The 27741-nt window shown below is 57.5% G+C and overlaps 1 protein-coding gene across 1 annotated transcript; it reads right to left on the bottom strand.

Moving 5' to 3' along the window:
- Positions 1–212: 212 nt before the first annotated feature.
- On the bottom strand, positions 213–26332 carry LOC133263501 (proto-oncogene vav-like). The gene is given in 28 exon segments (XM_061443286.1): positions 213–396; positions 2025–2173; positions 4365–4479; positions 4578–4665; positions 4780–4896; positions 5767–5798; positions 5926–5991; positions 6429–6565; positions 6687–6732; positions 6862–6884; positions 8105–8202; positions 9890–9991; positions 10097–10206; positions 11306–11438; positions 12311–12396; positions 12498–12584; positions 13616–13684; positions 14857–14952; positions 16100–16196; positions 17968–18074; positions 19482–19550; positions 20422–20511; positions 20596–20704; positions 22992–23057; positions 24161–24177; positions 24179–24220; positions 24316–24432; positions 26117–26332. Coding segments are annotated over 28 exon segments (2526 nt in total). The 5' UTR covers positions 26321–26332; the 3' UTR covers positions 213–342.
- Positions 26333–27741: the final 1409 nt, after the last annotated feature.

Below are 27741 nucleotides of genomic sequence, written 5' to 3' on the forward strand. Positions count from 1 at the left end.
CCCTGTTGTGTGCTGAGACCGGGGCAGTTCATTGCATGGAGCCGCAGGGATGGGCCCCCACATCCATGTCCCTTTCTGGAGCCTTTCCCCCCTTCCATGGCCTCATTCCCAAGCTTATTCCCAGCGGCTCCAACCGCTCCAGCCTTGACCTCGGCGCCTGCCCGGGCATTGGGTCCCTTCCAGGAAAGATCGATCCCAATCCCATGGCCTCATCCCGGCCTCTTCCCATGGGATCTGATCCCTGTTTATTGTCCCTCCAGGGCAGGAGGAGGCATAAGTTAACATGGGGACAGTGGTGGGGCCATAGGAGGTGGGGTGTGATGGGTGAGGATCCATACATGGTCAGCAGTATTCCGAGTAATCCTCTTCCACGTAGTTGGCTGGGAACCATCCGACCTGGGAAAGAGGGAGATGTTGGGAAAAGGGTTGGGAGGAGGTGGGAAGAGGTTGGGAGAAGGGGGGAAGAGGTTGGGAGGAGGTGGGAAGAGTTTGGGAGAAGGGGGGAAGAGGTTGGAGAAGGTGGGAACAGGTTGGGAAAAGGTGGGAAGTGTTTGTCAGAAGGTGGGAAGAGGTTGGGAGAAGGTGGGAAGAGGTTGGAGAAGGTGGGAAGAGGTCGGGAAGAGGTGGGAAAGGGTTGGGAGGAGGTTGGGAAGAGGTGGGAAGAGGTTGGGAGAAGGTGGGAAGAGGTTGGGAGAAGGTGGGAAGATGTTGGGAAGGTGGGAAAAGGTTGGGAGAAGGTGGGAAGAGGCTGGAGAAGGTGGGAAGAGGTTGGGAGGAGGTGGGATGAGGTTGGGAGGAGGTGGGAAGAGGTTGGGAGAAGGGGGGAAGAGGTTGGGAGAAGGTGGGAAGAGGTTGGGAGAAGGTGGAAAGAGGTTGGGAGGAGGTGGGAAGAGGTTGAGAAAAGGTGGGAAGAGGTTGGGAAGAGGTGGGAAGAGGCTGGGAGAAGGTGGGAAGAGGTTGTCAGAAGGTGGGAGGAGGTTGGGAAAAGGTGGGAAAGGGTTGGGAAGAGGTGGGAAGAGGTTGGGAAGAGGTTGGGAGAAGGTGGGAAGAGGTTGTCAGAAGGTGGAAAGAGGAGGGAAGCGGTTGGGAAGATGTTGGGAGAAGGTGCAAAGCTGTTGGGAGAAGGTGGGAAGATGTTGGGAGAAGGTGCGAAGCTGTTGGGAGAAGGTGGGAAGAGGTTGGCAGAAGGTGGGAAGAGGTTGGGAGAAGGCGGGATGAAGTTGGGAGAAGGTGGGAAGAGGTTGGGAGAAGGTGGGAAGAGGTTGGGAGGAGGTGGGAAGAGGTTGGGAGAAGGTGGGAAGAGGCTGGGAGAAGGTGGGAAGAGGTTGGCAGAAGGTGGGAAGAGGTTGGGAGAAGGCGGGATGAAGTTGGGAGAAGGTGGGAAGAGGTTGGGAGAAGGTGGGAAGAGGTTGGGAGAAGGCGGGATGAAGTTGGGAGAAGGTGGGAAGAGGTTGGGAGAAGGTGGGAAGAGGTTGGGAGGAGGTGGGAAGAGGTTGGGAGAAGGTGGGAAGAGGCTGGGAGAAGGTGGGAAGAGGTTGGCAGAAGGTGGGAAGAGGTTGGGAGAAGGCGGGATGAAGTTGGGAGAAGGTGGGAAGAGGTTGGGAGAAGGTGGGAAGAGGTTGGGAGGAGGTGGGAAGAGGTTGGGAGAAGGTGGGAAGAGGTTGGGAGAAGGCGGGATGAAGTTGGGAGAAGGTGGGAAGAGGTTGGGAGAAGGTGGGAAGAGGTTGGGAGGAGGTGGGAAGAGGTTGGGAGAAGGTGGGAAGAGGCTGGGAGAAGGTGGGAAGAGGTTGGCAGAAGGTGGGAAGAGGTTGGGAGAAGGCGGGATGAAGTTGGGAGAAGGTGGGAAGAGGTTGGGAGAAGGTGGGAAGAGGTTGGGAGGAGGTGGGAAGAGGTTGGGAGAAGGTGGGAAGAGGTTGGGGAATGTGGATGGAGGTGGGAGGATGCAGATAGAGGTTGGAGGGTGCTGATGGAGGTTGGAGGATGCTGATGGCCACTGTGGGGCAGCGGTGGGGCCGGGGCCGTACCCGTCCGTAGACCTCCCCTTTCCACCACCCTGGGTGCCCCTTCTTGCTCAGCACCCGCACGATGTCCCCCTCCCGCAGCGTCAGCTCCGTCCGGTCCCGGGCGCTGAAGTCGTAGCGAGCCTTGGCTGAGCCAAAGCTGCGCACGGCCCCTGGAGATGGACATGGACACAGACATGGACACATGGATACCGACATGGACAGGGATATGGACACATGGACACAGACATGGACACATGGATACGGACATGGACGTGGACATGGACACATGGATACGGACATGGACGTGGGTATGGACATGGATATGGACATGGACATGGGTATGGACACATGGATACGGTCATGGACACAGACATGGACACATGGATACGGTCATGGACATGGATATGGACACATGGATATGGACATGGATGTGGATATGGACACATGGATACGGTCATGGACACAGACATGGACACATGGATACGGACATGGACATGGGTATGGACACATGGATATGGACATGGACATGGATATGGACACATGGATATGGACATAGACACAGACATGGACACATGGATATGGACATGGACATGGATATGGACACATGGATATGGACATGGACACAGACATGGACACATGGATATGGACATGGACATGGATATGGACACATGGATATGGACATGGACGTGGACATGGACACATGGATACGGACATGGACATGGGTATGGACACATGGATATGGACATGGATGTGGGTATGGACACATGGATATGGACATGGACATGGATATGGACACATGGATATGGACATGGACATGGATATGGACACATGGATGCAGACATGGACAGGGATATGGACACATGGACACAGACATGGACACATGGATATGGACATGGACATGGATATGGACACATGGATACGGACATGGACATGGATATGGACACATGGATATGGACGTAGACACAGACATGGACACATGGATATGGACATGGACATGGATATGGACACATGGATATGGACATGGACATGGATATGGACACATGGATATGGACATGGACATGGATATGGACACATGGATGCGGACATGGACAGGGATATGGACACGTGGATATGGACATGGACATGGATATGGACACATGGATGCGGACATGGACAGGGATATGGACACGTGGATATGGACATGGACGTGGGTATGGACACGTGGATATGGACATGGACATGGATATGGACATATGGATACAGACATGGACATGGATATGGATGAGTCCCCCCAGCTCATCCCCTCCATGTCCAAGTCCTCTCCATCTGTGCCCCCTTGGCTGCCCCATTGGCTGTCCCCCAACCCAGACCTTCGCCACCTCCATTGACGTGTCCCCAGAAACCAACTTGTCCCTCTTGGCCTGGTCCCAACTTGTCCCTCTTGGCTGTTGGTCCCTACTGGAATCATCTCATCATGGATCCCTCAGACCAGTTCTTGGCCATCACCAACGACCCACAATGTCTATCCCATCACCACTGCATCCACTTCAACTCTATTCCCATCATACCCACCTCCATCCCACCACCTCCATCCCACCACCTCCATCCCACCTCCATCCCACCACCTCCATCCCACCTCCATCCCACCTCCATCCCATCACCATCCCACCACCTCCATCCCACCTCCATCCAACCACCTCCACCCCACCTCCATCCCACCTCCACCCCACCTCCATCCCACCACCTCCATCCCACCTCCATCCCACCTCCATCCCACCACCTCCATCCCACCTCCATCCCACCTCCATCCCACCACCTCCATCCCACCTCCATCCCACCTCCATCCCACCACCTCCATCCCACCTCCATCCCACCTCCATCCCATCACCATCCCACCACCTCCATCCCACCTCCATCCAACCACCTCCACCCCACCTCCATCCCACCACCTCCATCCCACCTCCACCCCACCTCCATCCCACCACCTCCATCCCACCTCCATCCCACCACCTCCATCCCACCTCCATCCCACCTGCATCCCACCTCCATCCAACCACCTCCACCCCACCTCCATCCCACCACCTCCATCCCACCTCCACCCCACCTCCATCCCACCACCACCATCCCACCTCCATCCCACCACCTCCATCCCACCTCCATCCCACCTCCATCCCACCTCTATCCCACCTCCATCCCACCTCCATCCAACCACCTCCACCCCACCTCCATCCCACCACCTCCATCCCACCTCCATCCCACCTCCATCCCACCTCCATCCCACCACCTCCATCCCACCTCCATCCCACCTCCTCCATTCCATCCTCCCTATTCCCCCCCCTCCATCCTCACCACCTCCATCCCCACCTGCTCCCCACATCCTACCCTCTGCCCGGGCTCCATCCCTACTCTCGGGCTCCTTGAAGGGCACCACCAACGCCGTGTCCAACGCCTTGAAGCCATCCTTGAGCGAGCTGCGCTGGTAGAACCCCACCAGCTCCTATGGGCAGCATGGTCCAACGTGAGCACCCCAGACCCCCAACCCAACGTGGGGGTCACCATGGTTGGGGGGGGGGGGGGGGGAATCCCAACTCTCACCACCAGCCCCTTGAACGCCTTCTTCTCGGTGACGCGGTAGAGCCCGTCCGCCGTCATCACCTTGATGTGCTTCACCTCCCCATGGTACCTGCCCATGGGGTGCGATGGGATGAGCCCAAAAGGGGTTCCCCCCACCCCATTGTGTGTCCCCGTTCCCCCCCCCACCTCCATCCACCCCAACGATGCCCCCCAAGCTCCCTACTTGATGCTGATGGCGAACTCGGCCGCATCCTTCACCCGCTGCCGCACCAGGAAGGAGCCGTCGGAGCGGGATGCAAGGAGCTGCTCCGCTTCCGCCCGCTCCATGGGGCCGGCGTACCTGGGGTGGGACCCATGGATGCATCCTGAGCCCCCCCCCCCCGACCCCCAACATCCCTCCTACCCCATCTGGGACCATTCCATTGGGATAATAGCAGGGATGGGCAATGGGGTGGGATACAATGGGGGGGAAGGACGTGGTGGGACATCAGCAAGAGGAGGATTTGGGGTGCCTCATTGCTATGGGGTGAGGGATGAGGGGCTCCAAAGGGGGTCCTGAGGTCACCCTGAGGAGGGATTTGGGGTGATCCCAATGGGAATGGGGGACCCAATGAGGGATTTGGGGTGATCCTAATGGGAATGTGGGACCCTGAGGAAGGATTTGGGGTGATCCCAATGGGAATGGGGACCCTGAGAAGGGATTTGGGGTGATCCCCATGGGAATGGGGGACCCAAGGAGGGATTTGGGGTGATCCTAATGGGAATGTGGGACCCTGAGGAAGGATTTGGGGTGATCCCAATGGGAATGGGGACCCTGAGGAGGGATTTGGGGTGATCCCAATGGGAATGGAGGACCCAAGGAGGGATTTGGGGTGATCCCAATGGGAATGGGGGACCCAAGGAGGGATTTGGGGTGATCCCAATGGGAATGGGGGACCCAAGGAGGGATTTGGGGTGATCCCAATGGGAATGGGGACCCTGAGGAGGGATTTGGGGTGATCCCAATGGGAATGGGGGACCCAAGGAGGGATTTGAGAGACCTCAGGAAAGGATTTGAAGAGCCCCCAAGAAGAGGGAAAGGCTTTGGCGTGACCCCAAAAGGGATGTGGGGGGTGCCCTGGGGCAATGGGGGGAATGGACCCCAGCAATGGGTCTGGGGTGACCCTTTGGGGCACCCCATAGCGAATGGGGGGGGGTCCCCAACACCAACCAGGGGTAGATGGAGAGATCCGGCAGCGGCACCTGGGGGGGGAGGAGTAGAATTGGGGACCAAGGAGGGGATGAGCCCTCCCCATGCCCCATAGAGACCCTCCCCCCGCCCCATAGAGCCCCCCAAAGACCCCAGTGGGTGCTGGGACCCCCAACTCACGCAGATGAAGGGTTTCACAGCAGCACAGGGGAACCAGCCCAGGTCACCGGTGACCATGTTCCGGCCCTATGGAGGAAGGAGCCGTGGGGCCAAAGGGGTTCCTCTGCCCCATAGAGGATGGAGGGGCCCCATAGAGGAGATCCATCCATCGTGGCCACAGTGCTGTGCCCCATAGAGGAGATCCACCCATCGTGGCCACAGTGCTGTGCCCCATAGAGGAGATCCATCCATCGTGGCCACAGTGCTGTGCCCCATAGAGGAGATCCATCCATCGTGGCCACAGTGCTGTGCCCCATAGAGGAGATCCATCCATCGTGGCCACAGTGTTCTGCCCCATAGAGGAGATCCACCCATCGTGGCCATAGCGCTCTGCCCCATAGAGGAGATCCACCCATCGTGGCCATAGCGCTCTGCCCCATAGAGGAGATCCACCCATCGTGGCCATAGCGCTCTGCCCCACAGATCAGATCCTGCCCCCCACATCCATGGGGCTCCATCCCCACCTGCCACCAGGGCTGCTCCGCCTCGGCCACGGTGACCTCCAGGACGTCCCCAGGGCTGAGGCGCAGGCCCGGCCCCATAGCGCCTGGCGGTGGGGGGACCCCGCTATAGGGCTGATGGGCTTCCATCTTGGGCAACCCTGGAGGAGAGCACCCAATGTGGGGGGTGAAATGGGACATGTGGGGCACGGACCCCCCCACTCTACCCCCCCCCTCTGCCCCACAACCTCCCCCTCTGCCCCCCAACCTCCATGGCCTCACCAAGTCCTCCTCTCTCCTTCTCAGGGCCTGGCCGCTGGGGCTTGTTCTGGGGATCAAGGAGACCCCAATGAGCCCCTGGGGGGGGGGGGGGATGGACACAGATCCCCCCCCCCCCAGGGTCTCCCCATTCCCAATGTGGGGAATCTGAGCCCATCCAGACTCATTGTCCTGGTACCTTCCTGGGGCCGGAGTTGGAATCTGTGGGGGGAAGAGGGAAGGAGTCATCTGGGGGGGGGGCATCCCCATAAGAAATGCTGGGGGGCGTCATGGATGGGGGGGTCCATGATTGCCCCAGCCAGGGCACCTCTATCCCCATCCACGTCCATGGGGGGCAGCTTCAATCCCACAGTGCCCTGTTCTCCACCCATGACATTCCATGGCCATCCCATGATGATCCCAACCCATCCCATGATGATCCCACACCCATCCCATGATGATCCCACACCCATCCCATGGTGATCCCAACCCATTGCATGGTGATCCCAACCCATCCCATGATGATCCCACACCCATCCCATGATATCCCACAGCCATCCCATGATGATTCCAACCCATCCCATGATGATCCCACACCCATCCCATGATGATCCCAACCCATCCCATGATGATCCCAACCCATCCCATGATGATCCCACACCCATCCCATGATGATCCCACACCCATCCCATGATGATCCCAACCCATCCCGTGATGATCCCACACCCATCCCATGATGATCCCACACCCATCCCATGGTGATCCCAACCCATCGCATGGTGATCCCAACCCATCCCATGATATCCCACAGCCATCCCATGATGATTCCAACCCATCCCATGATGATTCCAACCCATCCCATGGTGATCCCACAGCCATCCCATGATGATCCCACCCCTTCCCATGATGATCCCACCCCATCCCATGATGATCCCACCCCATCCCATGATGTCCCTCACCCATCCCATGATGATCCCAACCCATCCCATGATGTCCCTCCCCCATCCCATGATGATCCCACCCGATCCCATGATGATCCCAACCCATCCCATGATGATCCCACCCCATCCCATGATGATCCCAACCCATCCCATGATGATCCCACCCCATCCCATGACAATCCCACCCCATCCCATGACAATCCCACCCCATCCCATGATGATCCCACCCGATCCCATGATGATCCCACCCCATCCCATGATGTCCCTCCCCCATCCCATGATGATCCCACCCGATCCCATGATAATCCCATCCCATCCCATCCCATGATGTCCCTCACCCATCCCATGATGATCCCACCCCATCCCATGATGATCCCACCCCATCCCATGACAATCCCACCCCATCCCATGATGATCCCACCCCATCCCATGACAATCCCACCCCATCCCATGATATCCCCCCCCAATCCCCTCGTTTCCCACCCCATTCCTGGCTCTCACCGGTGCTGGCCCTACCGCAGGTCCCAACCCGCCCCAGACATTCCTTGTGCGCGGGGGCCCGGCAGCGGCTGCAGCGATAGCCCTGGTAGAACGTGCCCCTGGGGACAGCGGCATGGGGGCCATGGGGATGGACCCATGGAGCCCCCTTGCACCCACCCATGGAGCCTCCTTGCACCCATCCACGGAGCCCCTTTGCACCCACCCATGGACCCATCTTGCACCCATCCATCATGGACCCACCTTGCACCCATCCATGGACTCACCATGCACCCACCCATGGACCCACCTTGCACCCATCCATCATGGACATACCTTGCACCCACCCATGGAGCCCCCTTGCACCCATCCATCATGGACATACCTTGCACCCACCCATGAACCCACCTTGCACCCATCCACGGACCCACCTTCCACCCATCCATGGAGCCCCCTTGCACCCACCCACGGACCCACCTTGCACCCACCCACGGACCCACCTTGCACCCACCCATGGACCCAACTGGCACCTACCCATGGACCCATCTTGCACCCATCCATGGACCCACCTTGCACGCACCCATGGACCCACCTTGCACCCATCGATCATGGACCCACCATGCACCCACCCATGGACCCACCTTGCACCCATCCATCATGGACCCACCATGCACCCACCCATGGACCCACCTTGCACCCATCCATCATGGACATACCTTGCACCCACCCACGGATCTGCCTTGCACCCACCCATGGACCCACCTTGCACCCATCCACGGACCCAACCTGCACCCATCCATGGACACACCTTGCACCCATCCATGGACCCAACTGGCACCTGCCCATGGACCCACCTTGCACCCATCCATGGACCCAACTGGCACCTGCCCATGGACCCACCTTGCACCCATCCATGGAACCCGCTTACACCTGCCCATGGAGCCCCCTTGCACCCATCCATGGAGCCCCCTTACACCCACCCATGGAGCCTCCTTGCACCCACCCATGGACCCACCTTGCACCCACCCATGGAACCTCCTTGCATCCACCCATGGACCCACCTTGCACCCACCCATGGGCCCACCTTGCACCCACCCATGGACCCAACCTGCACCCATCCACGGACACACCTTGCACCCACCCATGGAGCCTCCTTGCACCCATCCATGGAACCTCCTTGCACCCATCCATGGAACCCCCTTGCACCCACCCATGGAGCCTCCTTGCACCCACCCCTGGAGCCCCCTTGCACCCATCCATGGACTCACCTTGCACCCATCCGTGGACCCACCTTGCACTCACCCATGGACCCACCTTGCACCCATCCATGGACCCACCTTGCACCCATCCATGGAGCCCCCTTGCACCCACCCATGAACCCACCTTGCACCCACCCATGGACCCACTTTCCACCCATCCATGGAGCCCCGTTGCACCCACCCACGGACCCACCTTGCACCCACCCATGGACCCAACTGGCACCCACCCATGGACCCACCTTGCACCCATCCATGGACCCACCTTGCACCCATCGATCATGGACCCACCTTGCACCCATCGATCATGGACCCACCATGCACCCACCCATGGACCACCCTTGCACCCACCCATGGACCCACCTTGCACCTATCATGGGATGGATGCTGAATGCCATGGATGGGTAAGGGACATCATGGGATGGGTGAGGGACATCATGGGATGGGTGTGGGCTATCATGGGATGGGTTGGGGATATTATGGGATGGGTGCAGGGCATCATGGGATGGGTCAGGGCCATTATGGGATGGGTGACGTGGCTTTGGGCTCCCACCTCAGCAACATCTGGCAGGCCCTGCAGGACGTGGTGTCCTCGAAGGAGAACATCTGGAATTCATGTCCATCCGCCAGCGCGTGCTCAGGGAAGATGTTGGACCTGGTAGGACAATGTGGGGGGGGACGACACACACCATTGACCCTCAAGGACCACTTGGACCCCAATGGGTGACATTCCCCCACCACCACCCTTGGGTGCACCTACAGGGCCATCTCGAACTGCTCCAGCCACTTCTTCTTCAGCTCATGGGTCTTGAAGAAGAGCTCGTAGCCCTGGAGACCTCCAGCCTCGATGAGCAGGAACGTGTGGGTCCACTGTGGGGACAATGGGGTCAGCAGCACCCTGACACTGGGGCATCAATGGGGGCATCAATGGGGCATCAATGGGGACATCACTGGGGCATCATTGGGGGCATCACTGGGACATCACTGGGGACATCAATGGGACATCACTGGGGCATCTATGGGGACATCACTGGGACATCAATGGGGACATCACTGGGACATCGCTGGGGACATCAATGGGACATCACTGGGGCATCTATGGGGATGTTACTGGGATATAATTTGGGACATCACTGGGGCATCAATGAGGACATCACTGGGGACATCACTGGGGCATCAATGGGGACGTCAATGGGGACGTCAATGGGGACATTAATGGAGATATCAATGGGGACATCAATGGGGGCATCTCTGGGGCATCAATGGGAACATCAATGGGGACATCACTGGGGACATCAATGGGGGCATCACTGGGGCATCACTGGGGACATCACTGGGGCATCTATGTGGCATCAATGGGGCATCAATGGGAACATCACTGGGGACATCACTGGAGCATCAGTAGGACATCACTGGGGCATCAATGGGGACATCACTGAGGACATCAATGGGGACGTCAATGGGGACATCAATGGAGACCATATCCATTGGATTCTGTGTGTCCACGATGGACATGGACACTTGGTATATGGATGCTGGAGCCCACCATGGACGTGGATACTGGGATCCACCAGACCTGGATGCTCAGGATCTCCATGGACATGGATACTGGGATCCACCAGACCTGGATGCTCAGGATCTCCATGGACATGGACACTGGGATCCACCAGACCTGGATGCTCGGGATCTCCATGGACATGGATACTGGGATTCACCAGACCTGGATGCTCAGGATCTCCATGGACATGGACACTGGGATCCACCAGACCTGGATGCTCGGGGCCACCATGGACATGGACACTGGGATCCACCAGACCTGGATGCTCAGGATCTCCATGGACATGGATACTGGGATCCACCAGACCTGGATGCTCAGGATCTCCATGGACATGGATACTGGGATCCACCAGACCTGGATGCTCGGGGCCACCATGGACATGGACACTGGGATCCACTGGGATCCAGGTACCTTCTTGCTGTCGCGGGTGCTGATGCCCCCATCCCGCACTTGGTGGCTTTGCAGGTCCACCACGTCCTTGGCCTCATAGGAGTCACCCCGGCGCTTGCAGATGATGAGAGCCTTGTCCAGGAGGAATCCGTACCTGGGATATGGGGTGTGGGGTGTGGGGTATGGGATATGGGGTATGGGGTATGGGGTAGGGGATATGAGGTATGGGGCATGGGGTATGGGATATGGGGTATGGGGTGTGGGGTGTGGGGTGTGGGATATGGGATGTAGGGTGTGGGGTGTGGGGCATGGGGTATGGGGTATGGGGTGTGGGATATGGGATATGGGATATGGGGTGGGGGGGTTTGGGATATGGGGTATGGGATATGGGATATAGGGTTTGGGATATGGGGTATGGGATATGGGATTTGCGATATGGGATATGGGGTGGGGGGGTTTGGGATATGGGGTATGGGATATGGGATATAGGGTTTGGGATATGGGGTATGGGATATGGGATTTGGGATATGGGATATGGGGTTTGGGATATGGGGTATGGGATATGGGATATAGGGTTTGGGATATGGGGTATGGGATATGGGATTTGGGATATGGGATATGGGGTTTGGGATATGGGGTATGGGATATGGGATATAGGGTTTGGGATATGGGGTATGGGATATGGGATTTGGGATATGGGATATGGGGTTTGGGATATGGGGTGTGGGATATGGGATATGGGGTTTGGGATATGGGGTATGGGATATGGGATTTGGGATATGGGATATGGGGTTTGGGATATGGGGTGTGGGATATGGGATATGGGGTTTGGGATATGGGGTATGGGATATGGGATTTGGGATATGGGATATGGGGTTTGGGATATGGGGTATGGGATATGGGATATAGGGTTTGGGATATGGGGTGTGGGGTATGAGATATGGGGTATGGGGTATGATGGGATATGGGATATGGGGTATGGAATATGGGGTACGTGGTGCCCCCTTGCTGTCCCTCACCCCCTACCTGTCCACCCTGGATCTCCGCTCCGTGCTGGACACCTTCAGTTCTCCATCGATCTTGAGGCGCCCAAACTGTGCCAGGGACTGCGGCTGGAGGTGGGGGACGGGGGGCATAGGGGATGCTATGGGGTGCGTGTGGGGCCCCATGGGGTGTTGGGGTTGGGGGGTGGGCTCTGGGGGGGGGTCCCCACCATGTTATGGAGGCAAAGCTGGACGCTCGTGAGCTGCTTCAGGGTCTCGTTGTCCCGTTTCACCTCGTTCACGCATTGCGCCAGGTCCTGGGGGGCAGCGTCAGGGACACCCCCCCCCCCCGGACCCACAAGTACCCCCAAGACCCCCAAGTGCCCCAATGCCCCCCATAGGAAGCCTCCAATACGCCCCCCCCATTTATCCCAGCCTCCTCCTTCATACCCCAAAACCCAATGGGAGCACCCCAAGACCCCATCAGGACCCTCCCAAAGGACCCATTGGGACCCCCAAGACCCCATCTGGACCCCCACAAAGGACCCATTGGGTCCCCCAAGACCCCCTCAGGACCCCCCCCCAAAGGACCCATTGGGACCCCCAAGACCCCCTCAGGACCCCCCCCCAAAGGACCCATTGGGACCCCCAAGACCCCCTCAGGACCCCCCCAGAGGACCCATTGGGACCCCCAAGCCACCCTCAGGACCCCCCCAAAGGACCCATTGGGACCCCCAAGACCCCCTCAGGACCCCCCCAGAGGACCCATTGGGACCCCCAAGACCCCCTCAGGACCCCCCCAAAGGACCCATTGGGACCCCCAAGACCCCCTCAGGACCCTCCCAAAGGACCCAATGGGAGCCCCCCAAGACCCCCTCAGGACCCCCCCTCAAAGGACCCATTGGGACCCCCCCAAGACCCCCTCAGGACCCCCCCTCAAAGGACCCATTGGGACCCCCAAGACCCCCTCAGGACCCCCCCAAAGGACCCATTGGGACCCCCAAGACCCCCTCAGGACACCCCCCAAAGGACCCATTGAGACCCCCAAGACCCCCTCAGGACCCCTCCAAAGGACCCATTGGGATCCCCAAGACCCCCTCAGGACCCCCCTCAAAGGACGCATTGGGACCCCCAAGACCCCCCCCAGGACCCCCCCAAAGGACCCATTGAGACCCCCAAGACCCCCTCAGGACGCCCCCAAAGGACCCATTGGCACCCCCAGGACCCAATCAGGACCCCTCCAAACACCCCATAGGACCCTCCCAAACCTCCTCAAGACCCCCCCAGCCACTCCAAGAGCCCCATAGGACCCCAAAGGACCCCCCCAAAGACCCCCCCCCGGACCCACTCTCATTGCATCCAGGGCCACCTTCAGCCTCTCCTTCTCAGCTGGGTCTGGGGTCAACTTCACCAGCTCCTATGGGGCCGGGATGAGGGGGCAGGAATAGGCCCCCCCCCCCATCCCAAAGCAGTCCCAAAGGGATACCAGGGAAACCCCTCGGTGGGGACCAGGGTCCCCCCCTCCCCAAGGGACCCATGGATACCCCAAAGGGATGGACCCAAGGGTGCTCCATGGAGCCTTGGTGACCCCCATTGCTCCATTGGCCCCATTGCCTCCATTGCCCCCATTACCCCCATTGCCCCCATTGCCCCATGACCCCCATTACCCCATTACCCCATTAACGCCATTGCCCCCATTGCCCCATTACCCCATTGCCCCCATTACCCCATTAACCCCATTGCCCCCGTTACCCCATTAACCCCTTTGTCCCCTTTACCCCCATTACCCCATTGCCCCCATTGCCCCATTACCCCATTAACCCCATTGCCCCCATTACCCCATTAACCCCATTGCCCCCATTATCCCATTAAGCCCATTGCCCCCATTGCCCCATTACCCCATTAACCCCATTGCCCCATTACCCCATTAACCCCATTGCCCCCATTATCCCATTAAGCCCATTGCCCCCATTGCCCCATTACCCCATTACCCCCATTGCCCCATTACCCCATTAACCCCATTGCCCCCATTATCCCATTAACCCCATTGCCCCCATTGCCCCATTACCCCATTAACCCCATTGCCCATTAACCCCATTGCCCCATTACCCCATTAACCCCACTGTCCCCATTGCCCCATTACCCCACTGTCCCCATTGCCCCCATTACATCCATTTCCCCCATTTCCCCCATTAACCCCATTACCCCCATTACCCCATTACCCCCATTGCCCCCATTACCCCCATTGCCCCATTACCCCCACTGTCCCCATTACCCCCATTTCCCCCATTGCCCCAGTTGCCCCCATTAACCCATTAACCCCACTGTCCCCATTGCCCCATTACCCCACTGTCCCCATTGCCCCCATTACATCCATTTCCCCCATTTCCCCCATTAACCCCATTACCCCCATTACCCCATTACCCCCATTGCCCCCATTACCCCCATTGCCCCATTACCCCCACTGTCCCCATTACCCCCATTTCCCCCATTGCCCCAGTTGCCCCCATTAACCCCATTACCCCCATTGCCCCCAGTACCCCCATTACCCCCCTTGTCCTGATTGCCCCATTGCCCCCATGGGCACACCTGCAGCAGGAGGTGGTACTTGAGCACCCGCTGCATCGGCACCATCAGCAGGTCCCGGAGGGAGAAGTGCCCATTGTTGGCTCGTTGGGAGCATTCCTGGGGGGCACAGGGACATGGGGGTCACAGGGGACATGGGGGGTTATGGGGGGTAATGGGGGGTATAGGGATTGGGGAGTCTGGGGGGGCTGGGGTCACAGGGGCGCTGGAGGGTTCTATGGGGACATGGGGGACATGAGGGATGGGAGGACATGGGAGGTGCTGGAAGGGTTCTATGGGTCTATGGGTGTCTATGGATGTCTATGGGTGTCTGTGGGTGTCTGTCTGTGGGTGTCTATGGGTGTCTATGGGTGCCTATGGATTTCTATGGGTGTCTATGGGTGCCTATGGGTGTCTATGGGTGTCTGTGGGTGTCTGTCTATGGGTGTCTAGGAGTGTCTATGGTGTCTATGGGTTCTATGGTGTCTATGGTGTCTATGGGTGTCTATGGGTGCCTATGGATGTCTATGGGTGTCAATGGATGTCTATGGGTGTCTATGGGTGTCTATGGGTGTCTATGGGTGTCTGTGGGTGTCTATCTATGGGTGTCTATGAGTGTCTATGGTGTCTATGGGTGTCTATGGGTGCCTATGGATGTCTATGGGTGTCAATGGATGTCTATGGGTGCCTATGGGTGTCTATGAGTGTCTATGGGTGCCTATGGATGTCTGTGGGTGTCTGTGGGTGTCTATGGGTGTCTATGGTATCTATGGTGTCTGTGGTGTCTATGGGTGTCCATGGGTGTCTATGGGTGTCTATGAATGTCTATGGTATCAATGGTGTCTATGGTCTCAATGGTGTCTATGGATGTCTATGGGTGTCTATGGGTGTCTATGGGTGTCTACAGATGTCTATGGATGTCTATGGGTGCATATGGGTGTCTATGGATGTCTATGGTATCTATGGTGTCTGTGGTGTCTATGGGTGTCCATGGGTGTCTATGGGTGTCTATGGATGTCTATGGTATCAATGGTGTCTATGGTCTCAATGGTGTCTATGGATGTCTATGGGTGTCTATGGGTGCATATGGGTGTCTATGGGTGTCTATGGATGTCTATGGTGTCTGTGGTGTCTATGGGTGTCTATGGGTGCCTATGGATGTCTATGGGTGTCTATGGTATCTATAGTGTCTATGGTCTCAATGGTCTCTACGGTCTCCATGGGTCTCTATGGCCCCTATGGGTCTCTATGGGGTCCCCTTCCCCACCTGCAGCTTCATGTGCAGGTCGGTGCTGGAGGAGAGATGCTCCAGGCGCCGCGCGGCCGCTTCCACTTGGCTGCAGTAGCGGCCGTAGAGCAGGAACCTGGGGGGCGAGAGGCCAACGGCGCCCAAATGGACCCAAATGGAGCCAAAACCCACCCAAACGGACCCAAAATCCACCCAAATGGACCCAAATGGAGCCAAAACCCACCCAAACGGACCCAAATGGACACAAAATGGACTGAAATGGACCAAAAATCCACACAAATGGACCCAAATGGAGCCAAAACCCACCCAAATGGACCCAAAATGGACTGAAATGGACCCCAAAATCCACCCAAATGGACCCAAAATGCACCCAAATGGACCCAAAATGGACCCAAAATCCACCAGAATGGACACAAAATGGACCCAAATGGACCCAAAATCCACCCAAATGGACCCAAAATCTACCCAAATGGACCCAAATGGAGCCAAAACCCACCCAAATGGACCCAAAATCCACCCAAATGGACCCAAAAGGACCCAAAATCTACCCAAATGGACTGAAATGGACCCAAAATCCACCAAAATGGACCCAAAATGGACCCAAATGGACCCAAAATCCACCCAAATGGACTCAAATGGACCCAAAATCCACCCAAATGGACACAAAATGGACCCAAAATCCACCCAAATAGACTCAAATGGACCCAAATCCACCCAAACGGACCAAAATGGACCCATAATGCACCCAAATGGACACAAAATGGACCCAAAATCCACCCAAATGGACCAAAATGGACCCAAAATCCACCCAAAAGGACCCAAATGGACCCAAAATCCACCCAAATAGACTCAAATGGACCCAAATCCACCCAAATGGACCAAAATAGACCCATAATGCACCCAAATGGACACAAAATGGACCCAAAATCCACCCAAATGGACCAAAATGGACCCAAAATCCACCCAAATGGGCCCAAACTGGACCCAAACTGAACCCAAATGGACTGAAATGGACCCAAAATCCACCCAAATGAACTCAAATGCACCCAAACCCCATCCAAATGGACCCAAAATCCACCCAAATGGGCCAAAATGGACCCAAACCCCAGACGAATGGACCCAAATGGACCAAAATGGACCCAAACGGACCCAAACGGACCCAAACCCCACCTAAGTGGACCCAAATGGACCCCAAATCCACCCAAATGGACCCCCAATCCACCCAAATGGACCCCAAATCCACCCAATTGGACCCAAAATGGACCCAAATTGACCCAAACCCCACTCAAATGGACCCAAATGCACACAAACCCCACCCACGTGGACCCAAATGGACCCCAAATCCACCCAATTGAACCCAAAATGGACTGAAATAGACCCAAAACCCACCCAAATGGACCCCAAATCCACCCAAACGGACCCAAAGGGACCCCAAATCCACCCAAACAGACCCAAATGGACCCCAAATCCACCCAAATGGACCCAAACCCCAGCCACATGGACCCAAATGGACCCAAAATCCACCCAAATGGACCCAAAGCCCATTCAAATGGACCCAAGTGGACCCAAATGGACCCAAAATCCACCCAATTGAACCCAAAATGAACCCAAATTGACCCAAATGGACCCAAACCCCCACCCAAATGCACTCAAAGTGTTCCCCCAGAACCTCCCTGGGTTCCCCATTGCCCCCATTGTCCCCATTACACCATTGAGCCCCCATTGCCCCCATTGAGCCCCCATTACCCCCATTGCCCCCATTTCCCTCATTGCCCCGTTGACCCCCATTACCCCCATTGAGCCCCCATTACCCCCATTGCCCCCATTGAGCCCCCCTTGCCCCCATTGCCCCCCATTACCCCCCATTGCCCCCCAGTGCCCCTCACCTCTCCTTGTAGGCCAGGAAGAGGGGGGGCAGCCCTCGGGTCCCCCCGGGCCCCCCAAGTGCCTCCCGCAGCTCCCCCAGGAAGAGCCGGTGCAGCTGCAGCAGGTCCTGTGGGGCAGGGGGCAATGGGGGGCAATGGGGGGCAATGGGGGTTATGGGGCAATGGGGGGTCAATGGGGGCAATGGGGGAAAATGGGGGCTGAATGGGTGCTCAATGGGGAGCAATGGGGTTCAATGGGGGGCAATGGGGCTCAATGGAGCAATGGGGCAATGCGGGCACAACGGGGGGCAATGGGGGGCAATGGGGGGTCAATGGGGGCAATGGGGCAATGGAGGGTCAATGGGGGCAATGGGGGAAAATGGGGGCTGAATGGGTGCTCAATGGGGAGCAATGGGGTTCAATGGGGGGCAATGGGGCTCAATGGAGCAATGGGGCAATGCGGGCACAACGGGGGGCAATGGGGGGCAATGGGGGCTCAATGGGGGTAATGGGGCAATGGGGGCTCAATGGGGGCAATGGGGGACAATGGGGACTGAATGGGTGCTCAATGGGGAGCAAAGAGGTTCAATGGGGGGCAATGGGGCTCAATGGAGCAATGGGGCAATGCGGGCACAACGGGGGGCAATGGGGGGCAATGGGGGGTCAATGGGGGCAATGGGGCAATGGAGGGTCAATGGGGGCAATGGGGGAAAATGGGGGCTGAATGGGTGCTCAATGGGGAGCAATGGGGTTCAATGGGGGGCAATGTTGCTCAATGGAGCAATGGGACAATGTGGGCACAACGGGGGGGCAACGGGGGGCAATGGGGGCTCAATGGGGGCAATGGGGCAATGGGGGCTCAATGGAGGCAATGGGGGACAATGGGGGCTGAATGGGTGCTCAATGGGGAGCAATGAGGTTCAATGGGGGGCAATGGGGGGCAACAGGGGCTCAATGGGGGTAATGGGGCAATGGGGGTCAGTGGGGGCTCAATGGGGCAATGGGGGCAATGGAGGCAATGGGGGGCAATGGGGGCTGAATGGGTGCTCAATGGGGAGCAATGAGGCTCAATGGGGGGCAATGGGGTTCAATGGGGACAATGGAACAACGGGGGCTCACTGGGGGGCAATGGGGGCTCAATGGGGACTCAATGGGGGGCAATGGGGGCTCAATGGGGTCTCAATGGGGTGCAATGGGGCTCAATGGGGGCAATGGGGACTCAATGGGGGGCAACGGGGCAATGGGGGCTCAATGGGGACTCAATGGGGGCAATGGAGGCTCAAGGGGGTCTCAATGGGGTGCAATGGGGCTCAGCGTGGGGCAATGGGGACTCAATGGGGGGCAATGGGGCTGAATGGGGGCAATGGGGACTCAATGCGGGGCAATGGGGAATCAATGGGGGGCAATGGGGGCTCAATGGGGGCAATGGGGCTGAATGGGGTGCATTGGGGGCTGAATGGGGGCAATGGGGCTCCATGGGGGGCAACGGGGGCTCAGTGGGGCTCAGTGGGGCTCAGTGGGGGTCACGGGCTCACCTCGATGTTGATGAAGATGCTCTCCAGGTCCTGGGGCTGCAGGAAGTGCCGCAGCGGCCGCAGGAAGTACTGGGGGGGGGGGGGAACTGGGGTCACTGGGAGCACTGGGAGCACTGGGAGCACTGGGAGCACTGGGAGCACTGGGGGCACTGGGGGCACTGGGAGCACTGGGAGCACTGGGGGCACTGGGAGCACTGGGAGCACTGGGAGCACTGGGGGCACTGGGAGCACTGGGGGCACTGGGGTCACTGGGAGCACTGGGGGCACTGGGAGCACTGGGAGCACTGGGAGCACTGGGGGCACTGGGAGCACTGGGGGCACTGGGGGTCAATGCCCAGGGACCAGGCTCCCTGCCCTCCAACCTTCAGGGTCCCTGGGGTCCTCAATGCCCCCCATATCCCAACACATCCCCATGGCCCCAGCGTTCCCAATGTCCCATCACATCCCCCATGTCCCCCATACCCCCATAACCCATCCCCCATATGCCATAACCCATACTCTATATCCCATACCCCTATACCCCATATCCCACACCCCATACCCCATATCCCCATACCCCCATACCCCATACCCCATGCCCTATATCCCATACCCCTATACCCCATACCCCACACCCCATACCCCACACCCCATACCTCCATACCCCATACCCCCATACACCATACCCCACACCCCATACCCCATATCCCCATACCCCATACCCCATACCCCACACCCCATACCCCATATCCCCATACCCCCATATCCCATACCCCATACCCCCATACCCCATACCCCACACCCCATACCCCATATCCCCATACCCCATACCCCATACCCCATACCCTATATCCCATACCCCTATACCCCATACCCCACACCCCATACCCCACACCCCACACCCCATACCCCACACCCCACACCCCACACCCCACACCCCACATCCCACCCCACATCCCACCTGACAGATCTTCTCCAGTGTCTCCGTGTACCTCTCCTCCGTCAGCCTCAGCTCCTGGAGGCAGCAGAGCCTCTGATCCACCTCCACCTTCTGCACACACACACACAGGGGACCCCCCATTGAACCCAATGATGTGGGGGGGATCCCCCCTCCCATCTCCCCATTGGGCCCCACCATGGCCGGGGGGGGCTCCACTCGCATCAGGTCCTCGTAGACGTCGTCGCCGTCGTCGTCCTCGGCCTCCACGCAGTCGTAGAGGTCATCGTCCTCCTCTGCCGTGTCGCTGGGGGGGGCAGGGGGGCCGAGACCCCCAGGGACCCCTTAAATATCCCCAATACCCCCCAATACCCCAGGGACCCCTAAAATACCCCCAATACCCCCCAATACCCCATGTACCCCTTAAATACCCCCAATACCCCCCTAATACCCAAGGGACCCCTTAAATATCCCCAATACCCCCCAATACCCCAGGGACCCCTAAAATACCCCCAATACCCCCCAATACCCCATGTACCCCTTAAATACCCCCAATACCCCCTAATACCTCATGTACCCCTTAAATACCCCCAATGCCCCCTAATACCCCAGGCACCCCTTAAATACCCCCAATACCCCCCAATACCCCATGTACCCCTTAAATACCCCCAATACCCCCCAATACCCCATGTGCCCCTTAAATACCCCCCAATACCTCAGTGACCCCTTAAATACCCCCAATACCCCCCTAATACCCCATGTACCCCTTAAATACCCCCAATACCCCCCTAATACCCCATGTACCCCTTAAATACCCCCAATACCCCCCTAATACCCCATGTACCCCTTAAATACCCCCAATACCCCCCAATACCCCATGTGCCCCTTAAATACCCCCAATACCCCCCTAATACCCAAGGGACCCCTTAAATACCCCCAATACCCCCCAATACCCCATGTACCCCTTAAATACCCCCAATACCCCCCAATACCCCATGTGCCCCTTAAATACCCCCTAATACCTCAGGGACCCCTTAAATACCCCCAATACCCCCCTAATACCCCATGTACCCCTTAAATACCCCCAATACCCCCCTAATACCTCATGTACCCCTTAAATACCCCCAATACCCCCTAATACCCCATGTACCCCTTAAATACCCCCAATACCCCTTGTACCCCTTAAATACCCCCAATACCCCCTAATACCCCATGTACCCCTTAAATACCCCCAATACCCCATGTACCCCTTAAATACCCCCAATACCCCCTATACCCCTTGTACCCCTTAAATACCCCCCATACCCCCTAATACCCCGTGTACCCCTTAAATACCCCCAATACCCCTTGTACCCCTTAAATACCCCCCATACTCCCTAATACCCCATGTACCCCTTAAATACCCCCAATACCCCCCTAATACCTCATGTACCCCTTAAATACCCCAAATACCCCCCTAATACCCCATGTACCCCTTAAATACCCCCAATACCCCTTGTACCCCTTAAATACCCCCAATACCCCCTATACCCCTTGTACCCCTTAAATACCCCCCATACCCCCTAATACCCCATGTACCCCTTAAATACCCCCAATACCCCCAATACCCCTTGTACCCCTTAAATACCCCCCATACTCCCTAATACCCCATGTACCCCTTAAATACCCCCAATACCCCTTGTACCCCTTAAATACCCCCCATACTCCCTAATACCCCATGTACCCCTTAAATACCCCCAGTACCCCCCTAATACCCATGTACTCCATAAATACCCCCTTATAACCCCTAATAACCCATGTACCCTATAAATACCCCCTTATAACCCATAATACCCCATGTACCCCTTAAGTACCCCCAATACCCCCCTAATACCCCATGTACCCCTTAAATACCCCCAATACCACCCAATACCTCATGTACCCCTTAAATACCCCAATACCCCCCTAATACCCCATGTACCCCTTAAATACCCCCAATACCCCTTTAATACCCCATGCACCCCTTAAATACCCACCAATACCCACTTAAGATCCCTTGGGACCCCTTAAATATCCCACTACGCCCCTTATAGGTACCCCTCTAATCCCCCTCTATTGCCCCCAGTACTCCCTGGCATCCCCTAAGTACCTCCCAATCCCCCCCTTTGACACTCCTCAAATGATTTTTCATGCCCCAACACCCCCCCATTGCCCCCCATTGCCCCCCATTACCCCACTGCCTCCCATTGCCCCGTTACCCCATTGCCCCCCATTGCCCCCATTACCCCATTGCCCCCCATTGCCCCCATTGCCTCAATTACCCCATTGCCCCCATTGCCCCCATTACCCCATTGCCCCCCATTGCCCCCATTGCCCCCATTGCCCCCATTACCCTATTGCCTCCCATTGTCCCCACTGCCCCCCATTGCCCACATTACCCCATTCCCCCCATTGCCCCCATTACCCCATTGCCCCCATTGCCCCCCATTGCCCCCATTACCCCATTGCCCCCATTGCCCCATTGCCCCCCATTGCCCCCATTGCCCCCATTACCCTATTGCCTCCCATTGCCCCCATTACCCCATTGCCCCCATTACCCCATTGCCCCCACTCACTCAATGAGGTCGGAGAGGCCGCTGTAGATGTCCTCGTCCCCAACATAGTCACCAGTGGGGAAGGGCCTGGGGGGGGACACACATCCTGGGTGATGGATCCATCAGGACCCAGGATCCAGATGATGGATCCATTGGGAACCAGCACTTGGATCCATCAGGAACCAGGAACTGAATGATGGATCCATTGGGAACCAGGAACTGAATGATGGATCCATTGGGAACCAGCACTTGGATCCATCAGGAACCAGGAACTGAATGATGGATCCATTGGGAACCAGGAACTGAATGATGGATCCATTGGGAACCAGCACTTGGATCCATCAGGAACCAGGACCCAGATGATGGATCCATTGGGAACCAGGAACTGAATGATGGATCCATTGGGAACCAGCACTTGGATCCATTGGGAAGCAGGATCCAGATGATGGATCCATCAGGAACCAGCACTTGGATCCATCGGGAAGCAGGACCCAGATGATGGATCCATTGGGAACCAGAGACCCGGATGATGGATCCATTGAGAACAAAGATATGGATGATGAATCCATTGGGAAGCAGGACCTGAATGATGGATCCATCAGGAAGTAGAACCCAGAGGATGGATCCATCAGGAACCAGGGACCCCTATGATTTTCCATCAGGAATCAGGTCCCTGATCCATCAAGAACCAGGACCCAGATGATGGATACATTGGGAACTGGGACCCAGATAATGGATCCATTGGGAACCAGGACGTGGATCCATCAGGAACCGGGATCCAAATGATGGATCCATCAGGAACCAGGACCTGGATCCATCAGGAACCGGGATCTGAATGATGGATCCATTTGGAACTGGGACCCAGATGATGGATCCATCAGGAACGAGGACCTGGATCCATCAGGAACCAGGATCCGAATGATGGATCCATTTGGAACTGGGACCCAGATGATGGATCCATTGGGAACTGGGACCCCGATGATGGATCCATCGGGAGCCAGGACCCAGATGATGGATCCATTGGGAACTGGGATCCAGATGATGGATCCATCAGGAACCAAGACCTGGATCCATTGGGAACCTGGACCCAGATGATGGATCCATCAGGAACCAGGACCTGGATCCATCAGGAATCAGGACCCAGATGATGGATCCATTGGGAATGCCCACCCCAGCTCTTCCCCACTCACGTGAGGCCTTTGCTCTGGGGCGATGGGGGTCCAGGAGAGCGTCGAGAGGGTCTCAATGACCTGGGCACATGGAAGGGCCATTGGGGCCAGGGGGAGCTCAACCCCCAGCTCCCCCCCCCCCCACCCCAGCTCTGCCCCACACGTGTGGGTCCCACCTTGCCAAAGTCGTGGACATCGAAGAGGTCGAAGGCGCCGAAGAGCCGGTGCTTCGGGAGCCCAAACTTGTCGGCACAGGCGGTCAGGAAGGTGCGGATGTTCCTCAGGCACAGGAACTGTGGTGGCACCGGCACCATCAGCACCCGGTGGCACCCCCATTGCTGCCCCCATTGGCACCATCAGCACCATCAGCTCCATCAGCACCATCAGCATCATCAGCTCCGTCAGCACCATCAGCTCCATCAGCACCATCGGCATCATCGGCACCATCGGCACCATTGGCACCATCAGCTCCATCAGCACCATCAGCACCATCAGCATCATCAGCATCATCAGCACCATCAGCACCATCAGCATCATCAGCACCATCAGCGCCATCAGCTTCATTGGCACCATCAGCTCCATCAGCACCATCAGCACCATGAGCATCACCAGCACCATCAGCACCATCAGCTCCATCAGCTCCATCAGGACCATCAGCACCATCAGCACCATCAGCACCATCAGCTCCATCAGCATCATCAGCTCCATCAGCGCCATCAGCTCAATTGGCACCATCATCATCATCATCCCCATCAGCACCATCGGCTCCATTTACACCATCAGCTTCATTGGCACCATCAGCACCATCAGCTCCATCAGCACCATCATCATTATCACCACCTCCATCATCATCACCCCCATTGCCACCATCACCACCATCATCCTTGTCATCATCGCCATCAACTCCATGGTCACCATCATCATCATCATCCCCATCAGCACCATCGGCACCAGCATCACCTCCACCATCATCACCATCTCCTCATCCCAATCATCATCATCATCCCCATCATCCCCATGTTCTCCTTCCATAGTCATCACCATCAACCTTATTGCCACCGTCACCGTCATCCCCATTGGCACCAGCATCACCTTCTTCATCATCACCCATCATCATCCCGCTCACCATCATCATCATCCCCACTGTCAACAGCATTGGCCACTGGTTCCATCACCATTATCCCCATGTTCTCCACCCATCATCATCACCATCAAGCCCGTTGTCACCATCATCACCTCATCATCATCACCCCATCATCGTCATCACCACCTCCACTGTCAACAGCAGCATCCACTGGTACCACTATCATTACCCCATGTTCTCTACCCACCATCATCAACATCATCTTCATCCACCATCATCCCCATTGTCACCCTCATCATCACCATCATCATCACCCCCTGTCCTTCAACAGCAACATCCACTGGTACCACTACCATTACCCCATGTTCTCTACCCACCATCATCAACATCATCTTCATCCACCATCATCCCCATTGTCACCCTCATCATCACCATCATCATCACCCCCTGTCCTTCAACAGCAACATCCACTGGTACCACTACCATTACCCCATGTTCTCTACCCACCATCATCAACATCATCTTCATCCACCATCATCCCCATCGTCACCCTCATCATCACCATCATCATCACCCCCTGTCCTTCAACAGCAACATCCACTGGTACCACTACCATTACCTCATGTTATCTACCCACCATCATCACCATCATCATCGTAATCTTCATCCACCATCACCCCCGTTGTCACCATCATCATCATCCCCGTTGACTCCAGCATCACCTCCATCACCATCACCATCATCCTCCATCTCCTCATCCCTATCACCCCATTGCCATCACCCTCATACACACCAGTGTCACCACCACCCCATACCCCATCCTGGTGCAATTCCCCCCCCCCAAATACCCCACAACTCCCCCCCCAGGGGCAATTCCCCCCCTTTGGTCTCACCTGGGACATCTGGGGCCGGGGGCAGATGTCGCGGGGGGGCACGGCCTGGGGCAGGAGGGCGTTGAGGAGGTGACAGAGCAAGACCCCATCCCTCAGGGCCTGGGCCAGGTCCCAGACCTGCCCCACGGCGCTGCTGGCCCGGTGCCCCCCCGGCAGCACCCGCGCGGCCACCAGCCACTGGGCACATTGACGCCAGGTCTCCATTGGATGGAGAAGTGATGGGTCCTGATTGGGTGTCAGTGGAGATGGGTCTTGATTGGGTGTCAGTGGAGATGGGTCTTGATTGGGTGTCAGTGGAGATGGGTCCTGGTTGCGTGTCAATGGAGATGGGTCCTGTAGGGTGTCAATGGAGATGGGTCCTGGTTGGGTGTCAAAGGAGATGGGTCCTGGTGGGGTGTCAGTGGAGATGGGTCCTGTAGGGTGTCAATGGAGATGGGTCCTGTAGGGTGTCAATGGAGATGGGTCCTGTAGGGTGTCAATGGAGATGGGTCCTGTAGGGTGTCAATGGAGATGGGTCCTGTAGGGTGTCAATGGAGATGGGTCCTGTAGGGTGTCAATGGAGATGGGTCCTGTAGGGTGTCAATGGAGATGGGTCCTGTAGGGTGTCAATGGAGATGGGTCCTGTAGGGTGTCAATGGAGATGGGTCCTGGTTGGGTATCGATGGAGATGGGTCCTGGTTGGGTGACATCAATGCAGATGGGATCCTGATGGGACCATGTCTATGGAGGAGCCGATGGAGATGGGATCCTGATTGGACCACTTCTATGGAGGAGCTGATGGAGATGGGATCCGGATGGGACCACGTCTATGGAGGAGCTGATGGAGATGGGATCCGGATGGGACCACGTCTGTGGAGGAGCTGATGGAGATGGGATCCGGATGGGACCACGTCTATGGAGGAGCTGATGGAGATGGGATCCGGATGGGACCACGTCTATGAAGGAGCCGATGGAGATGGGATCCGGATGGGACCACGTCTGTGGAGGAGCTGATGGAGATGGGATCCGGATGGGACCACGTCTATGGAGGAGCCGATGGAGATGGGATCCGGATGGGACCACGTCTGTGGAGGAGCTGATGGAGATGGGATCCGAATGGGACCACGTCTATGGAGGAGCCGATGGAGATGGGATCCTGATTGGACCACTTCTATGGAGGAGCCGATGGAGATGGGATCCGGATGGGACCACGTCTGTGGAGGAGCCGATGGAGATGGGATCCGGATGGGACCACGTCTGTGGAGGAGCTGATGGAGATGGGATCCGGATGGGACCACGTCTGTGGAGGAGCTGATGGAGATGGGATCCTGGTGGGACCACTTCTAGTGATGGAGATGAGTCCTCAGGAGGCTCCTACAGCAAGGGGGGGTCCTTCCCCTCCAGAAACCCCCAGGAGCTGATGGCGATGGGGCCACCAGCACCGTTGGCTCCTTCCCACCTCCTGGAGAAGTTCTTGTCCCGATGGTGGGCCCCAGGACACCCCCCCCGCCCCAAGTGCAGGCGGCAGCGCTGTGGGGCCCGGGTGGGACCTGCGGAAGCTGCGGGTGCTGCGCCTGCGCCCCACGGCGCCGTGGGGGCCAATGGGAACCCGGATGCTGGGTCCTTCCTGCTCCTGCTGCTGGGGA

The sequence above is a fragment of the Pezoporus flaviventris genome, unplaced genomic scaffold, assembly GCF_033815535.1.
Source record: "Pezoporus flaviventris isolate CSIRO_AGI_PZ_B2104156 unplaced genomic scaffold, CSIRO_AGI_Pfla_v1 ptg000327l, whole genome shotgun sequence".
In the NCBI taxonomy this organism is placed as follows: domain Eukaryota; kingdom Metazoa; phylum Chordata; class Aves; order Psittaciformes; family Psittacidae; genus Pezoporus; species Pezoporus flaviventris.